Genomic DNA, 21,039 nt, shown 5'->3' on the forward strand with positions numbered 1-21,039 from the left:
TTCTCCTAAGTCCTTTTCTTGCCGTGTGTGTGTGTGTGTGTGTGTGTGTGTGTGTGTGTGTATGAGTTTGTTTCCAAAAGTTGGTTTGCAAGTTGAAACTTCATGAAATTACTAGTAGCAGAAATAAAGTACATTGTACAAATCATGTAGATCTTCGGTGTGGAGTATAAAAATGGTATTTACAGCCAGTAAACATGGATCAGGACACACACCACTGCACGCCAGGCCTGGCGGGAGCTTGGTGGGCACCAGAGACGCAGATGAGGCCCCCTCTTGGCCCCTGAGCACACGCTTGCACACGCAGACGCACGGGATACAGGCACACTAGAGAATGTCTTGGAACAATTATCAAACTCTGGAATATTGAAACAAGTTGGTCCGAAGATTTTTTTTTCTTTTCCTTTTTTTTTTTTTTTTACTATGTGTTTTTCTTTTCTTTTTTTTTTTCTTTTCTGGGTTGGTCAACACATTTTGGTAGAAACAAAAGGGGATGCTGTGGGTTTTGTTTTTTTTCCAAAAATTATTTTTCTTGAGCTTATTAAGTTCTCTGGTACCTCGTTTGGCAATAGGCTCCACTGGACGACCAAACGAACTTGACTCTGTGCTTCAAGGTGGGTTTCCATGGTTTGGGTAGGTATGCAGAGGCACCCCACAGGATCTCCCTCCCAGCCCCAGCTAGGAAACAAAAATCCATTGCTTGATTCCCCCCACCCCCATTTTTCTTCTCTTTTCTTCTTTGTACCTGCTCAGAAAGATCAACATTAAAAAAAATTCTTTGAAGAGGTATCTTCGGCAAAGGGGTGCTTGGCCAGTGCAGGTTGGGTTCGTCCAACGAGCGTGGCAATCTTGGTTATGAGACCGTGAATTCCAGGCTGGTGATCCGAAGGCAGGGAGGGCTGGCTGCCTGCCCTTGGGAGGGGTAGGAGGAGAGGGGCTCCCACCGACCCCATCTACCCCTGACGGAAAGCTAAGGGCTATTGGTCACATGAGTAAGGCTATGACTGGGGGAGAGGGCTGGGGGAGGCCAGGGGCTCTCTTTTGTGCTGGGGAAGGCGGGGCCCTGGGACAAGGGAGGGAAGTTCGGGGTCCCGGAAGCTGCAGCTAGGACCAGGGACACTCAAGCCGGCTGAGCCCATAGGCCCGAGAGAATCGTCGGTGGCAGCGGCCAAAAGTCCTGGAGGTATATCGGGTGGCTGATGACTCCCAGTGCTTCTCTGGCACCCTGGTCTGACAATACAGCCGGGAGGTGAGGAGACACGGGGCTGTCCGGCCAGCCTCAGCCCTTCTTATGTCCCTGCTGAGTGACCAGCCTAGGGTCACCTTCTCTTGGGTGGAAGGAAGTCAGAAAAGTTTGGTCCCATGATCTACACTCAAAAAATATATATACTGTCTATAGCTCTCTCTATATATATGCATATATATATATAGAAAAAGTGGTGATTTCGTTTGGGGAAGCCACCAAGGTTGTGGGGAGTGAGGAGCCAGGAAATCTCCCAGGAGGAAGTGGTGAACTCCTCAGCCCCCGCCCTCCCCGGCAGCGCTTCACATTTTGGGAAGAGGGCTAAGGGGAGACAGGAGAGGAGAGGGAGGGCTGGTGTCCAAACTCGGTTGTAATTTACGGAAAAGTCCTGGATCAGTTGGAAGCGGGGGAAACCCTCCTGGGGTGGAAGGCCCCTCACCTGGTGGAGAAGGGAGGGCGTTAGGGAGCTCCGAGCTGGGCACAAAGGCAAAGGACCTCCCCTCCCATCCACCCCCTTGCCCTGGCCAGGCTGAGGTCTAGAACCCCAAGATTCCTAATCTTTTCATAAAGAGTCCACTTTGGAGTTTGGAGGCTGACAAACCTGGCTTGGAACAGAGTTAGGGTAACCAAGTGTGTGTCCTTACCTGGCAACTCGGGACAAATATTCCTGTTCATTTGTGTCTCCTCTCCCCTGCTGCCTGCCACTGGAGCACCAGGAAGGCAGTTTCTCCCCTCCCCCCGCCCACCAAGTTTATGTTCATTCGAAGCTGTGTCCCCAAACACTGGAAACGGTGCCTAGCGCATAGTAGGTGCTCAGGAAAGATGTGCTATCCCAGCATGTTAAAAGTGTGTGGGTCGCCTGTGAGTTGGTTTCAAAACGTGGCAGGTTTCCAAATGTGAGCTCCAAGATGCAGGACTCTGACTGCACACCCTCAAATCTGTGGGTGCTGACCTGACAGGGTCTGGAAGTTACCACCATCCCCTAACTGAGCACCCACTTTGCGCCAGACCCCAGGCAAGGCTCTCTGATGACGACGGCAATGGTGATTAAAAAAGAAAAACAACAGGAATTATCAAGAACGTTACAGGTGGTGGGTCCTGGGCTCAACTGGGAAAACACTGCATCCCCTGTGTGAGTCCTCCCTTCTGCCTCTAAGGGAGGTGTTTTTATGAGCCCATTTCACAGATGAGGCTCATGGGAGCTTGAGGTCAGTAGTTAGTTTCCTCATTGATCCCTTAGGCTCACTATTCATTCCCCAAAAAAGGTGATTAGTTGATAAAATTGTTTGCTCTGTCAAATCAAAATACACTCTTGGGGATTTGTTTGTTTGGGGGGACATTTTTTCTGGCATTGGGGGGGGGGGGCAAAATCCCACCTTCCCATCAACTCTTTGGATATACCAAATAGAGGGGCTGAGAGAGGGGCCCAGCTGGGAGTCATAGGACAGGAGAGAAGCCCCTCCCCACGACATTCCCCACCCCATTCCCAACCGGGCCCCTCAGGCAAATTTCTATTCATCCTTCAAAGCTTTCTCCAGGGATTCCTCCACTTCCCCAACCCAATCCTACCCTCCTACGACAGGGATTGGGAGTGTCCTCATCCAGCTCTGCCCCTAACAATCCAACCTGGGGGCCCGGGCGGCAACCTCAAACGCCTCGCCACACTCCCACCCGCGGCGGGAGAGGGTTTGGAGAATAGGGAGGGTGCAGAAAACACAGGGCAGGGTTGGGGCGGGTGGGGCCGCCTGGCGGCTCACCTGGGCCAAGCCCACAGCCTCCGGGCGGCTGTGGGCGTGGTCAGTAGGGGTGTCCCGGATCTTTGGGCCGCTTCAGCTGCACTTTCAGCCTCTTCATGCCAATCTGAAAGCCATTCATGGCCTGGATGGCAGTCTGCGCGCTGGCCGGGTTGTCAAAGCTCACGAAGCCTGCAGAGACCGGGGTGGACCCGCGATGGTGGGCAACGTGGGCGTCTTCCACTCGGCTTCCCGGCTCGTGGGGTCCTAGGGGCGGGGTGTGCGCTCGCAGGGGCAGGCGGCCAGGAGGTGGCAGGGCTTGGCAGAGGACACACAGCATCCCTGCCTGGTTCTGCCCCCGCTGGACTGCACGCCTCTGGGGATGGGGCACCCCTTACCTGGGGTTTGCTCTGCGGAGACTTCCTATGTGGAGGTGGGGACAGGTGGGATCTACCTCTGGGGGTCCAGGTTCTCCCTCCCACCAGGATGCCTGCCTCCTTCTGGGCCCTGATGCCTCCTCTGAGACCTCTGTTCATCTGGGATCTTGTCTGTCCTTATGACTGTGTGTGCGCTTTTGTCTGTTGTCTCTTTTTCCATCTCTCCCTCCTTCTCTCTTTGTCTCTGTCAGTCTCTCTACTCCTAGTTTCCCCCAAGACCATCAGAAATACTTAAGCCTCTCCCTCCTTCAACTGCCACCAGCCAAACTCCCTCCACCTGCCAGCTCAAGGCTGCCTGGCCCTACTCCTGCCCTCACTTCTGGGTCACCACAGGGGACCATGTGCAGCCCACAGAGGCCAGGGGCCCTCCAGGGGGAGGGAACCACACAAGCATTTGGAGATGAGGTCACCTGAGCTCTTGTGAAAGGCCAAGTGGAAGGTCAGACAGAGAGATTGGGGACTCAGGGTTGAAGGGTCTTGCTGAGGCCCATGGGGAGCCATGGGGGAATTTAGAGTTGAGGGATTAACATCATTGTATTTATCTCCTCCAAGTCCCCTCATTATATAGATGAGAAAACTGAGGCTCAGAGAACGCATATGACCCTCCTGATTGTTGAAAGTGATTGAGCGGGTTTTCCTCCCGAAATTTCCTCTTCCTTCTGGACACAGGTTACAGAAAAGGGGGCTTGGGCACTAGTGGGAGTCCCGTACTTGCTGTGTGACTTCAAGTGTGTCACCTGACCATTTCATTCCTCTCTTTTCTCCCTCAGTAAATTGGGACAATTCTTCCCTTTTATGGTTGGATACTGAGTATATACAGAAGGCACTTAATAAACAGTGAAGAATTAGCTCTTCAAAGAGGACAGGGTGGGGTTACCAGTCCAGATTTTGTAGTCAAACAGACTAGTTCTAATCTAGGTTCTGCCTCTTTGCAGCTGTGTGACTTTGAACAAGTGTCAGTGCCTCTTTGAGCCCTAATTTCCTGTTTCTGGGGACAAAGAAGTCCTCCCTAAAGTTCAAGGCCCTTCATGATCTGTCCCTGTTTCCCACCTGCCCTTACCTCCTCCCCTCTCTCCCCATCATTCACTCTGTTCCATCCACACAGGCCTCCTCACTGTTCCTCCAAGCCCCAGGGCCTTTGCACATGCTGTTGCCTCTTCCTAGAACACACTTCCTACAGATTTCCCCATGCTAGCTCATCATCAGTCAGCTCTATTTTTCTTCATACTATTTATAATTCCCTGGCCTATATCCTAAGATTCCTTATTTCCATCTCCTCCCCCTAAATCTGTGCTTTCTAATTTGGTAGCCACTGGCTCTTGTGGTTATTTTAATTTAAATTAAATACAATTAAACACTTAGTCCTTTGGTCACACTGGGCACATTTCAAGTGCTTGGTAGCCACATGGGGCTGATGGCTCAGACAGACTGGATGTAGAACATTTCCATCGTCAAAGGAAGCTCTGTCCGACAGTGCAGGAAGACTGTGAGCCTTCTCAGGGTAGGGTTTTGTAGGCTTCCTTCACTGCTATGTGCCCAGTGCCAAGCACAGAACCTGGCACACAGCAGGGACACAATATATGTATTTGTTGAATGAATGAATGAATGAACGAGTGAGTCTTAGAAAGAATGCATGGCGAGTGTCCAGCAAACAGTAGGTGCTTAATAAGTGTTCACTCTGATTATGAATGTGATTCTTTTTTAAAAAATGTGATTCTTTTGGACTAGGCTTGTCTCAGGGATGACCAACCTCTCCCACCCCACCCCCATCCCCTGTTCCAGGACCAGGGGCATGGGACAGGCTGCCAGCAGGAAGGGGCACCCTCCACACGTACTCACCAAAACATTTGCTCTGGTTGGTGGCCCGATCCATAAACACCTTGGAGGAGATGATATTGCCGAAGGGCAGGAACATCTGCGTCAGCTCCGTGTCTCCAAACTCCTGGGGGAGGTGGTAGATAAACAGGTTACAGCCTTCGGGACCTGCAGGTGGGGGAGAGAAAGACATAAAGCCCCCAAGGAGAGGAGGCGGAGCCCCCCCCCAGGGGAGGGGCGGGTCTGGACCCACACCTGGGCACCTCCAGCTGTCAGGAGAGAGGTGCCCCATGATACGAAGAAAGAAGGGATGTGGAAATGGGGGGTAAGGAGAAAGGGCATCCTGATCCCTGCTCTATAATCCTACAGACACTCCAAAGCTCTGATAGTCCTCAAGCTCCAGATAATTTACAAAATTCTGATGATTCTTAGCCCTCTGCCCAAACCAAGATAAATAACAGGAACTCCAAAATCCAGGAAAATCCCTAAACCTCAAACTCCAGATTATTTACAAAAGTCAGGTTAACTACGTGTAGATATATGGAAACTATAATCTATCTTTTCAATTATTCTGTAAGTCTAAAACTGGTCCTGAAATAAACTGGTTCTGTTTTTTTTTAAAGTACGATGATTGCCCTGGCCAGTGTGGCTCAGTTGGTTGGAACGTCATGACGTGCACTGGAAGGTCTCGGGTTCAATTCCTGGTCAGGGCCCCTGATTGGGGCGTGTACAGGAGGCAACTGATTGATGTATCTCTCACATCCATGTTTCTCTCTCTCTCTCACTCTCTCCCTCTAAAATCAATTTTAAAAAATAGTAATAGCCCTAGCTGGTTTAGCTCAGTGGATAGAACATCGGCCCTCGGAGTGAAGGGTCCTGGGTTTGATTCCGGTCAAGGGCATGTACCTTGGTTGCAGGCTCGATCCCTGGCCCCAGTCAGGTCGCATGCAGGAGGCAGCCACTGGATGTGTCTCCCTTACATCAATGTCTCTCTCTCTGTTTCTCCTCCTCCCTTCTACTCTCTCTAAAAATCAATGGGAAAAATATCCTCGGATGAGGATTAACGAAACAAAAAAAAGGCAATAAAAGTCGGATGATCACAGAATAAAACAAGACAAGTATTCTCTGATCCCAAAACCCAAATATCCAGATATATTTTCCAAAAGCCTTGGATAATTCTCCTAAGTTTGGGTAATTTCCAAAACTCAGATGATGCAAAAATAAAATCAAGTAAACTAAAAAGAGAACTCTCCAGTCCTGAATCCCAGATATCCTGAAACCACAAATAATTTTTAAAAAAATATTTTTATTGATTTTAGAGAGGAAGGGAGAGGGAGAGATTGAAACATCAATAATGAGAGAGAATCATTGATCAGCTGCCTCCTTCATGCCCCACACTGGGGATTGAGCCTGCAACCCAGGCATATGCCTGACAGAGAATCTAACCTCAACCTTCTGGTTCATAGGCTGACACTCAACCACTGACCCACACTGGCTGGGCTCCCACAAATAATTTTAAAATGGTAGACTATACCAACCAGAAATATTTTAATTAATGAATTAATTTATTTTTGTTAATCCTTGCCTAAGGATTTTTCCATTGATTTTTAGAGAGAGTGGAAGGTAGGGAAGAGGGGGGAGAGAGAGAGAAACATTAATGTGAGAGACACATCGATTGGTTGCCTCCCCCACAAGGCCAGACCAGGGCCTGGGATTGACTTGCAATCCAGGTATGTGCCCTTGATCAGGAATCAAACCAGAGACCCTTTGATGCGTGGGCGGACACTACCACTGAGCCACACTGGCCAGAGTAGAAATATTTTTTAAAACATGGCTAATCCTCAAAATCATCCCTTCCCCATAAAATCCCCAGTGCATGGTTTATATACAAACTATAAATAATACCATTTAAAAATCTGATTAACTTGGGGTGGTGAACACACAATACAATATACAGATGATATTTCATAGAATTGTTCACCTGAAACCTATATAATTTTATTAACCAATGTCACCCCAATAAATTCAATAAAAAAGAAAATTTAAAAAAATCTGATTATCTGAAGCCAAACCTGCTCCCATGCTCCCCAAAACAAAGATAGTGATCAAACTACCAAGAATTGCTCTTACCCTCCCAATGAATATTCCCCAGCCCAGAAAATACAAAATCCAAGACCACACAATCACATCCACCCCCTACCTTTCTGATTAGGACCACAGTTCTGCTATAATGCTTGCTTTTATTTATTTATTGTTTGCATTTTTATTTAAAATTATTATCTAAATCTTTATTGTTGAAAGATATGTCCCCTTTTGTCCCCCACCGATCCCCCACCCGCTCCAGCCCACTCCCATCCCCCACCCCAGGCCCTCACCACCCCACTGTCTGCGTCCATGGGTTATGCATAGATGCATACAAGGTCTTTGGTTGTATAAAATGCAAGTGTGTTCCAATGTGACTGATATGTTACGGAACAATATTGAGCATAACACAAATTCTGTGTTTGCTTAGAGGCTCTCTCGTCTCCAGGAAACACTAGGTGAATGCAGAAACCTGGGCCCAGGTGAACCGAGCCTCATGAGAAAACAAAATTCGAGCTCGCACACGAGGCTCCAACACCTACCAACTTCCTCCGCTCCCCAGTGTGTTAGGAGCCATACCTGTCCCCACCTGCGGCTACGCCTCCGTCTCATTTCAGACAACCCAGTTTCCACTAGTTCACTGGACCTCGGTGAGCGGCCCTTCCCATGCCACTTCCACGTGCACATTTCAGCTCTTTCCCGAGATGAAGTGCCACCACATTTATTGTAGTATCACGTATTTCTTAGCCGTCTAACGTTGATAAAACTGTGTTACCGGTTTTATTAGGGTCCTATTTTTTTTTTATTGACATGTCTGCGGGCCAGGCTCCGAGCTTCCCTTGCCACGGGGAGTGAGTGACCTGGGCTTTCCTGGTTTGTCGCTTTTCCCCAGCCTCCCCGCCCCCCACTAGCACCATCTGGATTAAAGACAGAGGGTCTCCCCGGGGATGAGCCGGTCACTGCCTACTTGCACCTCTTGGCACCAATAGTCGCCAGTGTTAGAGATGAGGAAACTGAGGGACCTTCCTTTTGTCACAAGCCAGAACTGGGTGGATCTGAATTCCAGTTGTCCGACTCCAGAATCTAACTCTGGCATCCCTCGACTTTACCGGGGACGCTCCAGTTTAGCCGAGATACCGCACCCCCTCTTCCCAACCTCAAAAGGGGTTTACTCTCCGAAAGTTCAGGGGATCATTCAGGTTTGGAGAGGGCACCTCTATGCCTACGGGGTCGAGCTAGCATGGTTCGGAGAGGGGGATTCAGCGGCCCCCCCCAAACTCCCAGGGGCGGCACAGGACTTGAACCCAGGCCTCTCCGTCCCCTGGGCCGAGTTCTCAGCCGCGCGGTTCCCAGCGGCCCGGCCAGGGGTGGGTCCTGCTGGTGATGGGGGCGGTCAGAGGGCGGGGCTGGCGCCCGCAGGAGGTCGCGGCCCCCTCACCTTCTCGCTGCTGCTGCTGCTGCAGGAGCGGCGGCGGCTGCGGGATGCTGTGCGCGATGGGCGCGATGGCCGCGGTAGGGTACATGGCTGCGGAGACCCGGAGCGGAAGCCGCGTGAGGCCGGCGGGCGCCCGGCGCGAGCGGGGCGCGGCTAGTTCTAGGGGCGGGGCCTAGGCTGAGGGGGCGGGGCCAACAGTGGGTCTTGGGAAGGAGGCGTGGCGGGGCCACAACGAAGAGCCGGCCTAAGGGTGGGGCCCAGGCAACAGAGCAGCCCGGACTTGAGAGGCGGGGACACGGTTAGGGGCGGGGCCAAGGCCGACCTCAGGCAGGATCTGAGGGGCGGGACCAGCAGGGCAAAGAGCTGGGATTGGGCCTCGGCTAGAAGTAGGAAGAAAGACGAAGGGCCGAGCCCAGGGGGCGGGGCGTCTATGGGGCGGGGCTTCTTGCGGGGCAGGCCGGCGTGCCTCCCTACCTGTGTACTGCTGGACTCCGGAGAAGGCAGGATGGAGGGTCTCAGCCATGGTCGGGCTCTGAGCTGCGGGCAGACGGAGGGGCTGAGTGGGGCGCGAGCAACAGAAGACTTCTATCCACCCCCAATTCTTAAGAGCGGAAAAGAGAGCAACAGACATCCGCCCCAGCTTCACCTCTGCGTAAACAGTGTACAGGGATGCTTCCCATTTTACAGGTGGAGAAACTGAGGCTCAGAGAGGTGAAGTAACTGGCACAGGGCCACTTAGATAGGAAATGGCAGAAGCCGAACTGGAATCCAGGTTTCTGGGACTCCAGAGAGGTTGACACATGACTCCCATCTCTCTCTCCCACCCTCCTGGCCCTCTCGCTCCTTCCTTTCATTCTCTATATTCTCCAGGACTCCAGGACTCTGCTCCAGACCACCACTCACCCCCATCACTTCCTCTCTCGCTCCCTACACCTCATTCATCAGTCACCCCATGGACCTTTATGTGGCTATGACCTTCCAACTGGCCCTAGTGGAGGAGTGAGGTGAGAGTTTGTCCAGGCCACCAGAGCTGGTGAATCAAGAAAATTCAGCCAAAAGATTCCGTTTGAATGGAGAGAGGTTGCTAGAGGATGGAATAGTGTGTGGGTGTGTGTGTGTGACTGTAAAGGGGTGGCATAAATGAATTACTTTGTAAAGCTGGAACAGTTCTGCATCTTGATTGTGGTGGTGGTTACATGAATCTATACCTGTGATAAAATGGTATAGAAACACACACACACACACACACACACACACACACACGTGCATGTAAAAAGCAGTGAAATCTGAATAAGCTCTCCTACTCCAGTTGAGTTCATTGTACACACCAATGTCAGTTTCCTGGTTTTGACAATGCTCCTGTGACTATCTATGATGTTAGCATTGGAGGAAGCTGGGTGAGGGGTACACGGGACTTCTTTGTATTATTTTGGTAACTCCCTGTTAGCCTCAATCATTTCAAAATAAAAACCCCTCTTTAATGGTATAAACACAGATGACTTACTTCACTTCAGCAAAGTGTTGGAACATGTTTGCCTTGAAATCATGGTATAGTGGGAAAGGTGGGACCTCTGTTTCATGAGGGCAGAGCCCAGCTCACATCAGTGCATGGTCATATTGAGTGGATGAATGAGTGAGTGAATGAATGAATCCTGGTACTGATATCTTCCCAAATAGTAACAATTAATAATTAAGATTGATGGTGCCATTCTTAGTACTAGGTGATGTGTTAATCATTTTTCATACTGATTTCATTGTCAATGCAACCTCATGAGGTGACTGACGTTAATCTGCCCCATTTCACAGATGAGCAAACTGAAACTCAGAGACTTAAAGGAATCACCCAAGGGCCACCAAACCGGGATACGAACCCAGAAATGTCTGGGTGCAAATTTCTGATGTTTAACCTTTTCCTCTGTGCCCCTAGCACATATCTGCTCAGCTGAGTCTCCCATCGTTCTGTCCCTCTGCTCCATGGGGCATCAAGACACAGGGAATTATGCTTGTCCTAGAGACACCGTCCTGCCCCCTCATGCTCTCGTAGGCCCTGGGGAACCACCCAAGTTACCTGGGTAGGGCATGAGGCCATTGGCATATACAGTCTCTAGGGCAGGGTGCCCGCCAGGGAAGGGCACGACACCTGCAAAGCTGTTGGTGATGGGAGCCATGAGGCCGGGCACGGCGGCAGTGCTGAGTAGTGGCGGGGAGTGCAGCCCTGCAGAGAGAAAAACATCATGAGGAGCCTGGGCCTGGGCCTGGCCCTGCCCACCCGTCCTCGGGCCTCTGGCGGACTCTCACCAGAGGCAGGGGCGATGGGTGTGGCAGGCAGCCCGTTAAGGCTGACAGCGCCGATCTGCTGGATGTGGCAGGGTGAGAAGGCCACGCCAGGGCTCAGGTAGCTGCCTGAGGTGGACAGGACCGTTGTCTGCTGCTGCATGAGCTGGGGGTGGAGAGGGAGTCAAGATGCACAGTCAGGGTGGCACCTGCCCTGAGGTCATAGGTCCCAGGGAGTAACTAGGGGGGTCAGGCTGGATATCTTGGCTGAGGCCAGGGTCAGGGATCAGTCAGGAATTGGGGCTCAGCCTTGGATCAAGGCTTAGTCTAGGATCAGGGCTCAGCCTAGGTTCAGGGCTCAGGAATCATGGCTAATCCAGGGAACTGGGTTCAGTAAAGAATTTGGCCTTGATCAGGGATCAGGGATCAGCCAACACTTAAGTCAGCCAGGGTTGGGACTTAGAGGCTAGGTCTGGGTTTGGTCTCAGTTCAGGGTTGAAGCTTGACCTGAATTATTTGGGGGCTGAGCATGGAGTCATGTCAGTCCAAGTAGAGGTTCAGCTTGGGCTCAGGGCTCAGTTTATGGCTGGGGGCCCAGCTAGGTGTGGGGCTTGGGAATCAGTCTGGATATGTGGGCTCAGCCATGGCCAGAATAGGACCCTGAGTCAGAGAGACTGGGCAAGATACAGAAAGATGGGCAGAGAGCCTGGCCGGCGTGGCTCAGTGGTTGAGCATCGACCTATGAACCAGGAGGTTGCAGGTTTGATCCCCCGTAGGGGGCGTGCAGGAGGCAGCCAATTAATGATTCTCATCATTGATGTTTCTATCTCTTTCTTCCTCTCCCTTTCTCTCTGAAATCAATAAAAAATATATTTAAAATAAAAAAAATAAAACAAAGATTGGCAGAGAGGCCAAACCCCTCCACAGAGACTTAGATGGAGAGAGAGAGACTGACTGGATCCTCAGAGTGGTCTGGGAAGTCCCACTGGAGACAACAGCATGTTTTCTGGGGTCACTCACGGCCTGCGCATAGGCACTGTAGGGGCTGAAGGGCAGGGTGAGGGATGGTGTCAGGATGCCCAGCTGGCCCACCATCTGCTGCATGCGCCGTAGTGTTCGCTCCTTGTCTGTGTCGGCAAACTTGACCACCAGGCTGGAGGAGGCACCCTGCAGGAGCAGCCACAAGCAGGAAGGAGAAGAAAGGAGGGAGGTAACCAGGAATCTGGGGTCCCCAGAACCACACCAGCTCTGGTGAGGGCTATAGATAGCAACAGCTGTTGGCCCTGTCCATGAGCCCCTGCTGCAGACTTTGGGCACCACAGCGAGACAACCTGAAGATCAGAGTCCTGGGTCTCGCACTTGACGATGCAACCACCTCTGTACACAGGTGGGGCATCTGGGTCCAGGGGGCTGTGTCTGGGGTACAGTGGAGGACCCTGACTCTCAGGCACAATCCCCAAAACAGGAGGAGCCCTGGCCAGCATGACTCAGTTGGTTGGATGTTGTCCCATGCACCAAAAGGTTTCTGGTTCGGTTCCTGTTGGGGCACATGCATGGGTTACAGGCTCCCTGGTAGGGGGCGTGCAGGAGACAGCCAATCAGTGTTACTCTCTCTCTCTAAAAATCAATAAAAAATCTTAAAACACACACATACACACACACACACACACACATACACACAGAAGGAGAATCCACCTGCTGGAGAGGAACATGGCGGCCTGGGTGAAGGACCCTATAATTGTCACCTACACCTGAGAACGGGTGAGAATCCGGTCACCAGAGAGGAATGGGGCACAGATGGATAACTGAAAATGGCACCTTGCACCTGAGAACAGGGTAGAGTCCCACCATCAGAGAGGTTGACATGCCCCCTTTGATGGAGAGCTCACTCCCTGTTATGCCTGCCAGCCCATCACTGGACAGGTCTAAGTATGAGGAAGCCTGACCTGGTGATGAGCTAAATCCTGCCTGTCCAGGGATCAAACTGATGCCTGCTCTTCTGAGACTGCCCTGCACTCCACACCCATTTTCAAGAACTGAGAGGCAAGTTGGTTCTCCAAGGCTGTCTTCCCCATGCAGATTTAGACACTTACATACAGTGAAGATGGTTCCCAGAGTCTCCTTCCTGGGGGTCAGGGACACCCCAGTGCCTGGGTGGTCCTTCCCAACCTCACACCACTGCTGACCCACAAGTGCCTGGCTCCAGTCTTGCCTCTGCCCACCTCTACTCTGGCCCCAAAGAGACATTTCCAACTAAACCTGACTCCTTCCCTTCCCTGTCGAACCCCTCTGTGGCTCCCCATGGCCATAGGAGGAATCTGTGTGCCTCAGCCTTGAACTGCAGGCCCCTCTAGCCCATCCTCCCCAGTTCCTCTGGGGCCCCCCATTCCTGCCTGCCTTTGATTTTGTCACTCCCCACACCCTCATGACCCCCTGCTGGCCTCGGCAAATCCCATCCACCCTCAGGTCTCACCCATCCTGTATACTCACAAACATATACACGTACTCTTACACACATTCACTCACCGTGTATGCTCACAGTCATGCATAGCATTCACATATACATGCTCACCATGCATACTCACACATACGTGCCCAATGCATTCACATACACATGCACAAAATCACACATGTACACACATAAGTATATACAGTCACTATGCACACATAATCATATGCCCTCACCCACACATACACACATGTACTCATCCACACACATAACCCTCACACACACACCTACAGAGGCACATGCATGTACTTGTTCCCCCCATATCACCTGGGCATACTCATGCACTCAACATGCTTGCACACATGTACTCACACAGACATGCATGCACTCTCACATGTTCTCTTAGACACATAGACACAGAGACACACACATGCAGCCACACACTGACAGTACATTCTTTCACACACATACATTCACACATATGTACAATCACTCAGACACATACACCCACTCACACCATCATCAGGACTGCCCCCTTTTCCACCTATGCCCACTATGAAGCAGAACCAAGGACTACCAGGTGGCTGGGATGGTAGGAACAGGGCCCCCTTACCCCTTTCCCGTGCCCACCACCTTGGCCTAGGGTAGCTCCTACTCACCGGCATGGTCTGGCTGCCATGCAGGGCGTGGATGGCCGCCTGAGCCTCCGTGTGGGAGGAGAACTTCACGAAGGCACAGCCTGCTCCAAGAGAACAGGGAAGAGGCAATGGGGCATTTCTGGGTAGGCAGGCCCACCGGAGCGGGGGCTGGGGACCCCGGATGGCCAGTCAGCATCAGACACATGCAGCCAGAAAGTCAGACATCTGGACACAGAGCCAGCCAGCCATTTGCTCAGACAGAGAGCTAGACCATGAAGGATGAGACAGTAAGAGAAGCACACGGCCAGCCATGGAGTTAGACAGTCAGCCAATCGGCCATCCATTTGGTCAGAAAGCCAGCCAGATAGCTGTTTGTCAAACCCACAATCAAGCGATGGGACAGGCTTAGAGAACACCCACCAGCCACCAACACTCGGAGATCCAGAGTTGTACTCAGATGTGCAGATTTAAAGTGAGAAACCATGAGACACGGATGCAGAGAGATACGGTCCCGTGCACACCCAGGCAGAGATGCACTCAGACCCAGATGGATAGATGCATGTGACCAGAGTTGGAGAAATGGGGATAAGTCACCATACAAAGGCAGACCCAGCCGATCAATCACATGAGCAGAATCAGGTGGACAGATAGCCAGACACCACCAGACACACGAAGACCCATACAGAAGTGGTCATTTGGATACCCAGCAGGAAGAGTCAGAGACAGGGATGCAGGAGGAGTGATACTCAACCCTAGTCACATACAGTCACAGGGGCAGACAAGAAAACATGTCTTTGGAGGTCATTAAACAATCATTCCTAGAAGGTACAGCCGTATAGGAACGGTGGCGTACCTACACAGAACACAGGCAAATCCTGGTGGAGACAGGCATCCCCAGCCGGGCAGGGGCAGCTAGGAGGACCGGTCTCCACCCACCCGCCAAAGCAGCTGGCCCCGCCCACCCTCGGGCCCCATCCACCAGTGCGGCTTCGCGCGGGCCCCGCCCCGGGATCCAACCCCGCCCGCCGCGGGCGCCGCCCTGCCCCGCTCTGTCCCCAGCCCGGCCCCCAGAGGCAGCCCCAACTCGCGCCTGTCACCTTTGCTGCTGCCATCAGGCCCCCGGAGCACCGTGCACTCGTCTATGACCCCGAAGGGCTGGAACAGCCGCAGCACGTCCTCCTCTGATTGCTGCTTGTTCAGCATCCCCACAAACAGCTTCCGGTCCCCTGTGGGCGGAGACACCACCTCAGACAAGTCCTGGCTGGAAAGCCTCCGGGAATTTCTCCCCTGGGCCCAGTTCTGCGCGCGCGAAGGAGGTAACAGCCGGGCGCTGGCTGCCCTGAGTCTCTCCCACGTTCCTGCACGATCCCATCTTCATGCCTTTGCTCACGCAGTACCCCCCCCCCCCCCCCCCCAACGTCTGGAAGGTCCTTCCTTCAATCCTTCGGGGCGTCTGCACCACTGCTCCCACCTCCCAGTACAGATGGGCTCTCCCTCCTGTGGTCTCAGAGAGCCCACACATAGTACCAGGGTTAGGAACTACCTTGCCCGGCCTAGGTCCCTGTCGGCCTATCTGCCATCTAGATTCTACAGGGAGGGGTGAGCGCTGATGGCCTCTGCATCCTCACCGTGCCCAGCAGAGCCCCCTGCCCAACCTTGCCCGGGGCTCAGGAGGGACTAGGCAATCAATGTCTGTTGAAGGAGTGAGGCCTGTGTGAGCACAGGACCAAGTGCCTGGGCAGCCTGCAGTCCCCAACAGGTGGAGCTGGAGGGGGTGCCTGGCTGGGACCTGCCCAAGTCTAAGGCCAGGGGCCAGTCTGGGCCACCCTCTCCTGTGTGAGGCACCAGAGCCCTGCCCCTGGGGTAGTTGTGCTGCTCCCCTGTAATCAGGAACAGCGGCAGCTTCCTCTCCCCTAGACAGTAAGATGGGTTACTATGGAGACCAGTTTTCTGGCAGCTGTCACTCATGGGGTGGGAGGGAGGGAGAAACACAGGAGCAGAGAGGTTGGCGAATCAGGAAGAGAAAGACGTATGAGAGTGAAACAGAGATAAGCAAAGAGAGGCGCAGAAAGCAGCAGAGAGAGAACCAGAGACAGGAAAGAAAAAGATAAGGAGAGAGACAGAGATGTGGTGGGAGAGGGAGCAAGAGAGAGGACAGAGATGGAGACATGCAAACCCCCGCTCTCCAGTCCCTGACCCACACCTCAGCCAGGTTGGAGAGTCTGAAAACAGGCTCCAGCCCATCCTGGCTTCACCAGGCTCTTACACATTTCACGCTCCAGGGGTCCTAACAGCCCTGTCCCACATCAGAGTTGTAATCAGATGTGCAGAATCAGGTGTCCCACCCTGTCTCGGGTCATCCCCTGGCTGGCTGTTCTCCCTCAGCCCCCAACCCACCTGAGATGGGGAGGAGGGACAAACATCTCCAAGAATTCTTGAATCCCACTGGGGACAGCCCGCTTCCCCCTCCATGGGCACACCTCTGCCACACAGTCCAGCCCCTGCAGACACCAGGCCCCAACCTGCACGCCCACAGGCCCGCCTGTTACAGTCAAGCACACACACTTGAACATACATGCCCACGCACAGGCTGGGTGTGCGGCGGTGCACGCACCCCCACTACGCCAGCCTCAGAAACACACATGCATATGTGCACATACTTGCACCTGTCTGCACACAGGTGTGGCCAAGTATGCATACTTATATACACAGACATGCCCACTTGTCCAGACATGCAAACGTTCATACACACACATACACACAACCCCAAAAATCAATCCACAGCCCTTCAGGGACCCCATCCCCTCTGCGTCTGAAGATCCCCATTACTGATCTCTGAGGGGAATCAGGTATTTCAAGCTCCAGGGGAAAGTAGCTGCACCTGGCCTGTGGCCCTGAGGTCGGGAAGAGGGGACAGAGGCCCTGCTTCCTGTCTCCACCCCATTAGTGTGTGAGCAGGCAGGTGACTAGGCAGCCTTTTGTGCCGGGACCTTCCCTTCCTCCCCCATTCCTCCACCAACCCCCAGCCTGGAGGTCACGGAGAGATGACAACTACCTCCACGACTTTCGCTGTCCGCAGGCTTCACCTGGATTGGCCGTGCCATCTGTGGGAAAAGGGGGTGGGCAGAGGTCAAGGTCAGCAGCTGGAGCAGCGTGGGTAGAAACTTTGTCTGAGCTCTGCCAGGCAACCCTGCCTACCTCCCCAGCCTCAGCATCCCACCACCACCCACCTGGCAGCAAATGAACACTCCACTCAAACCAAATAATACATGGTCCCACCCACAGGACTTTGCTCACGCTGTCTGGAAAACTCTTACTCGGCCTTTAAAACCCAGTGACAATACCCCTTCCGCCAGGAAGCCTCCTTGCCTCCCCAAGTGCCATGAACTGTTTACAAAGATATCCCAACTCTGCCAGTCCCTGTATGTGATGTGACTTTGTGGTTCCTCTCAGAGAGAACTGGGATTTATTTTCCTTTTGCCTCCGCACTTGGGCCATGTGACTTGCTCTGACCAATAGAATGAGGTGGAACTGAAGTTGTGGGAGTTCCAACCTTGGCCTCAAGAGACCCTGCAGCTTCCACACTTGAGACGCTGAGATTACCAAGTCATTCCAGGTTATGCTGGGGCAACTATGGGAGGATGGCAGCCGTCACGCACAGAGAGACCCCACTGACACACAGCACCTAGGAGTGAGGCCATCCTGACCCAGCTTGCCCCAGTCAGGACCCAACTGATTGCAGCTGCATGAATGACCCCAGGAGAGACCAGCAGAAGAACTCCCCAGGTTGGGATTACCAACCCACAGAATCACGAATAAATAAAATGACTGGGGTGGGCCCTAGCATGCTTGGCTCAGTGGATAGAGTGTCAGCCTGTAGACTGAAGGTCCCAGGTTCGATTCTGTCAGGGGCACATGCCTGGTTTGTGGACTCGGCAGCCAATTGATGGTTCTATCTCATCATTGATGTTTCTATCTCTCTCTCCCTCTCCCTTCCTCTCTGAAATCAATAAAAATACATTTTAAAAAAATGATTGGGATGGTTTGTTACTCAGAAGTAGCTGACCGATATACCAAGACTGCGACTTTTAGTCAGCTCCCCAAGCCTTGGTGGGAGCACTGTCACACCTGAGTGGACCAGCCTGGATTCATTGTTCTGGACTCTTCTATCCCCTGCCCCTGGCCCTGAAAATGATGTTCATTAGGAGAAATCCACCCCCTAATTCCCACCCCCACACTTACCCAGGCATGGGTATGAGGTAAGCTAATGTGAATATTTGACAACAGACTTGAGGGATGTAGGATGGGGGTGGCAGTTACTTCTCCGCTGATCCTAGGACAGAATCCTCCTCCCAACCTGGTATCTCTGGTGAACTCCTACTCATTCTTCAAATCCCAACTCAAAAGCCCCCAAGTGGGCAACCCTTCCCCTCTCTGGGTTCCCTCCTCTTCTGCCTCAGGGCAGCACATATCCAGTGTTGCTCGTCTTCCTCCAGACTGGGGACCACAGCATCACCCCACACAGGGCAGGGTACATGGGAGATTCAGAGGAGCCCACTGAACTAAGCTGACCAGGAGAAAGGGGTCAACACCCACCAGCACAGAAAGACACCTGGTCCCTCCCCAACAGGAGTGGGGGCAGTGAGTGCTGTTCTAGGTCAGACCATCTTGGAGTAGATCCCCACCCACCCAGAGAAGGTGCTAGATAAATGTCATGTTCTAATCATAGTGCAGCTGCCCAGCAAGCTCAAGAGAGAGACATGGTTTTCACCCCATTTTATAGACGTCAAAATCAAGGCCCAGAAACGTTATTTACTATACCCACCAAGGTCATGGTAGGTGAGTTGAGGCACCAGGAGTCCTAGAAGTCAAATTTAGAGATCTTTCCGCCCACTCCCATGAGTAGAGACCTCTCTCCAACTTTAAAACCCCTATGTCTTCTTCCCTCTGAACTCCTTCCCCTTCTCTCAAGACCCTGTCCCAGCTCTGAACCCCCTCCCTCATTGGTCACCCCTTCCCTGAGTCCCTCCCCTCGTTGATTCCCCTCCCCCCTCTAGCTTACCTCCCCTTTCTCAGTCCTTTCCTTCTCTCTGCTCCCCCCCGCATCTGAGCCCCTCCCACTTCAGATACATCCCCCTTCTCTGAAAGTGTGTCCCAGGCACATACGGGCCTGGCTGCCTCAATCTGAACTCAGCCTTGGAGCTCCAGAACCAGAGAGGCCTCAGCCTCCCCAATCCAGTGTCCCCAGTTCCGGTGCCCAACCAATCTGCCACCCAGCCACACCCTCAGAGGAAAGGGGGAACACTTCTCCCCTCCCTCACCACACACACACACACACACACACACACACACACACACTGAGCCTTCTCCACCTGGGTACCACACCCAGCTAGCTGGAGGCAGGAGGGGAGATGATTTCAACCAGATGGGACCAGATTCTGGGCTGGGGGCAGACTGAGGTGGTGAAAAAAAAAATGGGGAAAAGGGGGCACCTGAGCATCAGCCTCCTGCTTCCCCACCCCTCCCACCTCACCTCCACTGGCCCTCACCTCTTCCCCCCTCCCAGCACCTTGGGCAGATGAGGATGGGGTTGCCAAGGCAACACTGATTCACCACATGGAAGCTGGCAATTGTTGTTACCATGGAAACTGCCTCTTAGGGGCGAGCCTAGCTCCTGCCTTGCACAAAAGAGATATTTAAATATAATCTTCTAGAGATGGATGAGCCAAGAGAGGGAACAAGGGAGGGGGCCCCGAGGAGGGAACCTGCCCCCAACACAGCACCCTCACCCCTCACCCCATTCTCATGGCCTGGGTACCTGCTCACCAACTGCGCCTTCAGCGGTGGCTGCAGAGCCTGGGATCTCTCACCTCCTGCTGGAAGGCTCCTTCCCCCTCCAGGGTCAGCTTGGCAGCAGGAGGAGGTCCTGGTCTGCTCCCAGAAGCCAGGTGGGCAGCCCCCTCCTCTCCAGTCCCCTACTCAAAAGCCGAGGCGTGAAGGCCCAGCTATCCACACCCCACAGCCCCGTGCCCCGCCTCACCCACCGGCCTAGAGGCTCCCACCAGGCTGGCTGGCATCCATGTGCTGTGGCCCGCACTGCCGGCCCTGGGCGCACAGGGGCGCATACGCAGCAAGAAAGCTGAGGCCCAGCGCCTCACTCCCTGAGCCCCACTCCCAGGCAATCCGCCAGCCGCTGGCCAGGCCCTGCCCGCCCACTGGAACCCTGAGAAGGTGTGGCAGGGGAGCCAGGTCTCCCCATACCCCCACCTCTCCCGTCACCCCTGCCCACCCTTTTGCTTCTGCCCACCTCCTTCCAGCTTCCTCTTTCCATCTGCCCCACCAAGGTCTCTGCTGAGTGCCCTCTCTCCCTCCTCCACCTCTGGCTCCCCAGTGTTGCATCGCTTCCCTCCCTGCCCTCTCCCTTCCTCTTTTCATTTATTCAACACCGTCCCGTGTGCCTCATACTGAGTAATGTCGCAGTCCCAGGGAGGACCCCGCTTGTCTGGTGGAGGGGGAGACAGAGGCAGGTACAGACCCTCCCAGACTCATAGGGTCAGGGTGGGGGCAGAGGGCAGAATCAAGGGCTGGAGAGCCTAGAGCCGTGGTTGGCAAACTGCGGCTCGCGAGCCACATGCGGCTCTTTGGCCCCTTGAGTGTGGCTCTTCCACAAAATACCACGGCCTGGGCGAGTCTATTTTGAAGAAGTGGCGTTAGAAGAAGTTTAAGTTTAAAAAATTTGGCTCTCCAAAGAAATTTCAATCATTGTCCTGTTGATATTTGGCTCTGTTGACTCATGAGTTTGCCGACCACTGGCCTAGAGCAAAGAACAGGGAAGAGCCACAGACTGTGCTGGGGCTGCACTGGAGACGGAAAATCTGTGCTGGGTTTTGAAGTGAACAGGAGTTTGAGGGAGAGACTTTCTCATGTTGGAGCAAT

At 53.2% G+C, this 21,039-nt stretch overlaps 1 protein-coding gene across 1 annotated transcript in view; it reads right to left on the reverse strand.

Annotated features, from left to right (window-relative positions):
- Positions 1–385: 385 nt before the first annotated feature.
- CELF5 (CUGBP Elav-like family member 5) overlaps positions 386–21,039 on the reverse strand; it is a 43,599-nt gene continuing 22,945 nt past the window's right edge. Inside the window, exons 3-13 of the mRNA XM_028159246.2 lie at positions 17,156–17,207; positions 15,201–15,329; positions 14,125–14,204; positions 12,037–12,183; positions 11,041–11,182; positions 10,811–10,957; positions 9,217–9,279; positions 8,746–8,832; positions 5,250–5,393; positions 2,998–3,165; positions 386–1,679 (exon numbers count right to left, since the gene is read on the reverse strand). Coding sequence (XP_028015047.1) covers positions 3,038–3,165; positions 5,250–5,393; positions 8,746–8,832; positions 9,217–9,279; positions 10,811–10,957; positions 11,041–11,182; positions 12,037–12,183; positions 14,125–14,204; positions 15,201–15,329; positions 17,156–17,207 — 1,119 coding nt within the window. The 3' untranslated portion in view covers positions 386–1,679; positions 2,998–3,037. The remainder of the gene's footprint in view (positions 1,680–2,997; positions 3,166–5,249; positions 5,394–8,745; positions 8,833–9,216; positions 9,280–10,810; positions 10,958–11,040; positions 11,183–12,036; positions 12,184–14,124; positions 14,205–15,200; positions 15,330–17,155; positions 17,208–21,039) is intronic.

This window comes from Eptesicus fuscus, chromosome 6, assembly GCF_027574615.1.
Source record: "Eptesicus fuscus isolate TK198812 chromosome 6, DD_ASM_mEF_20220401, whole genome shotgun sequence".
Classification (NCBI taxonomy): domain Eukaryota; kingdom Metazoa; phylum Chordata; class Mammalia; order Chiroptera; family Vespertilionidae; genus Eptesicus; species Eptesicus fuscus.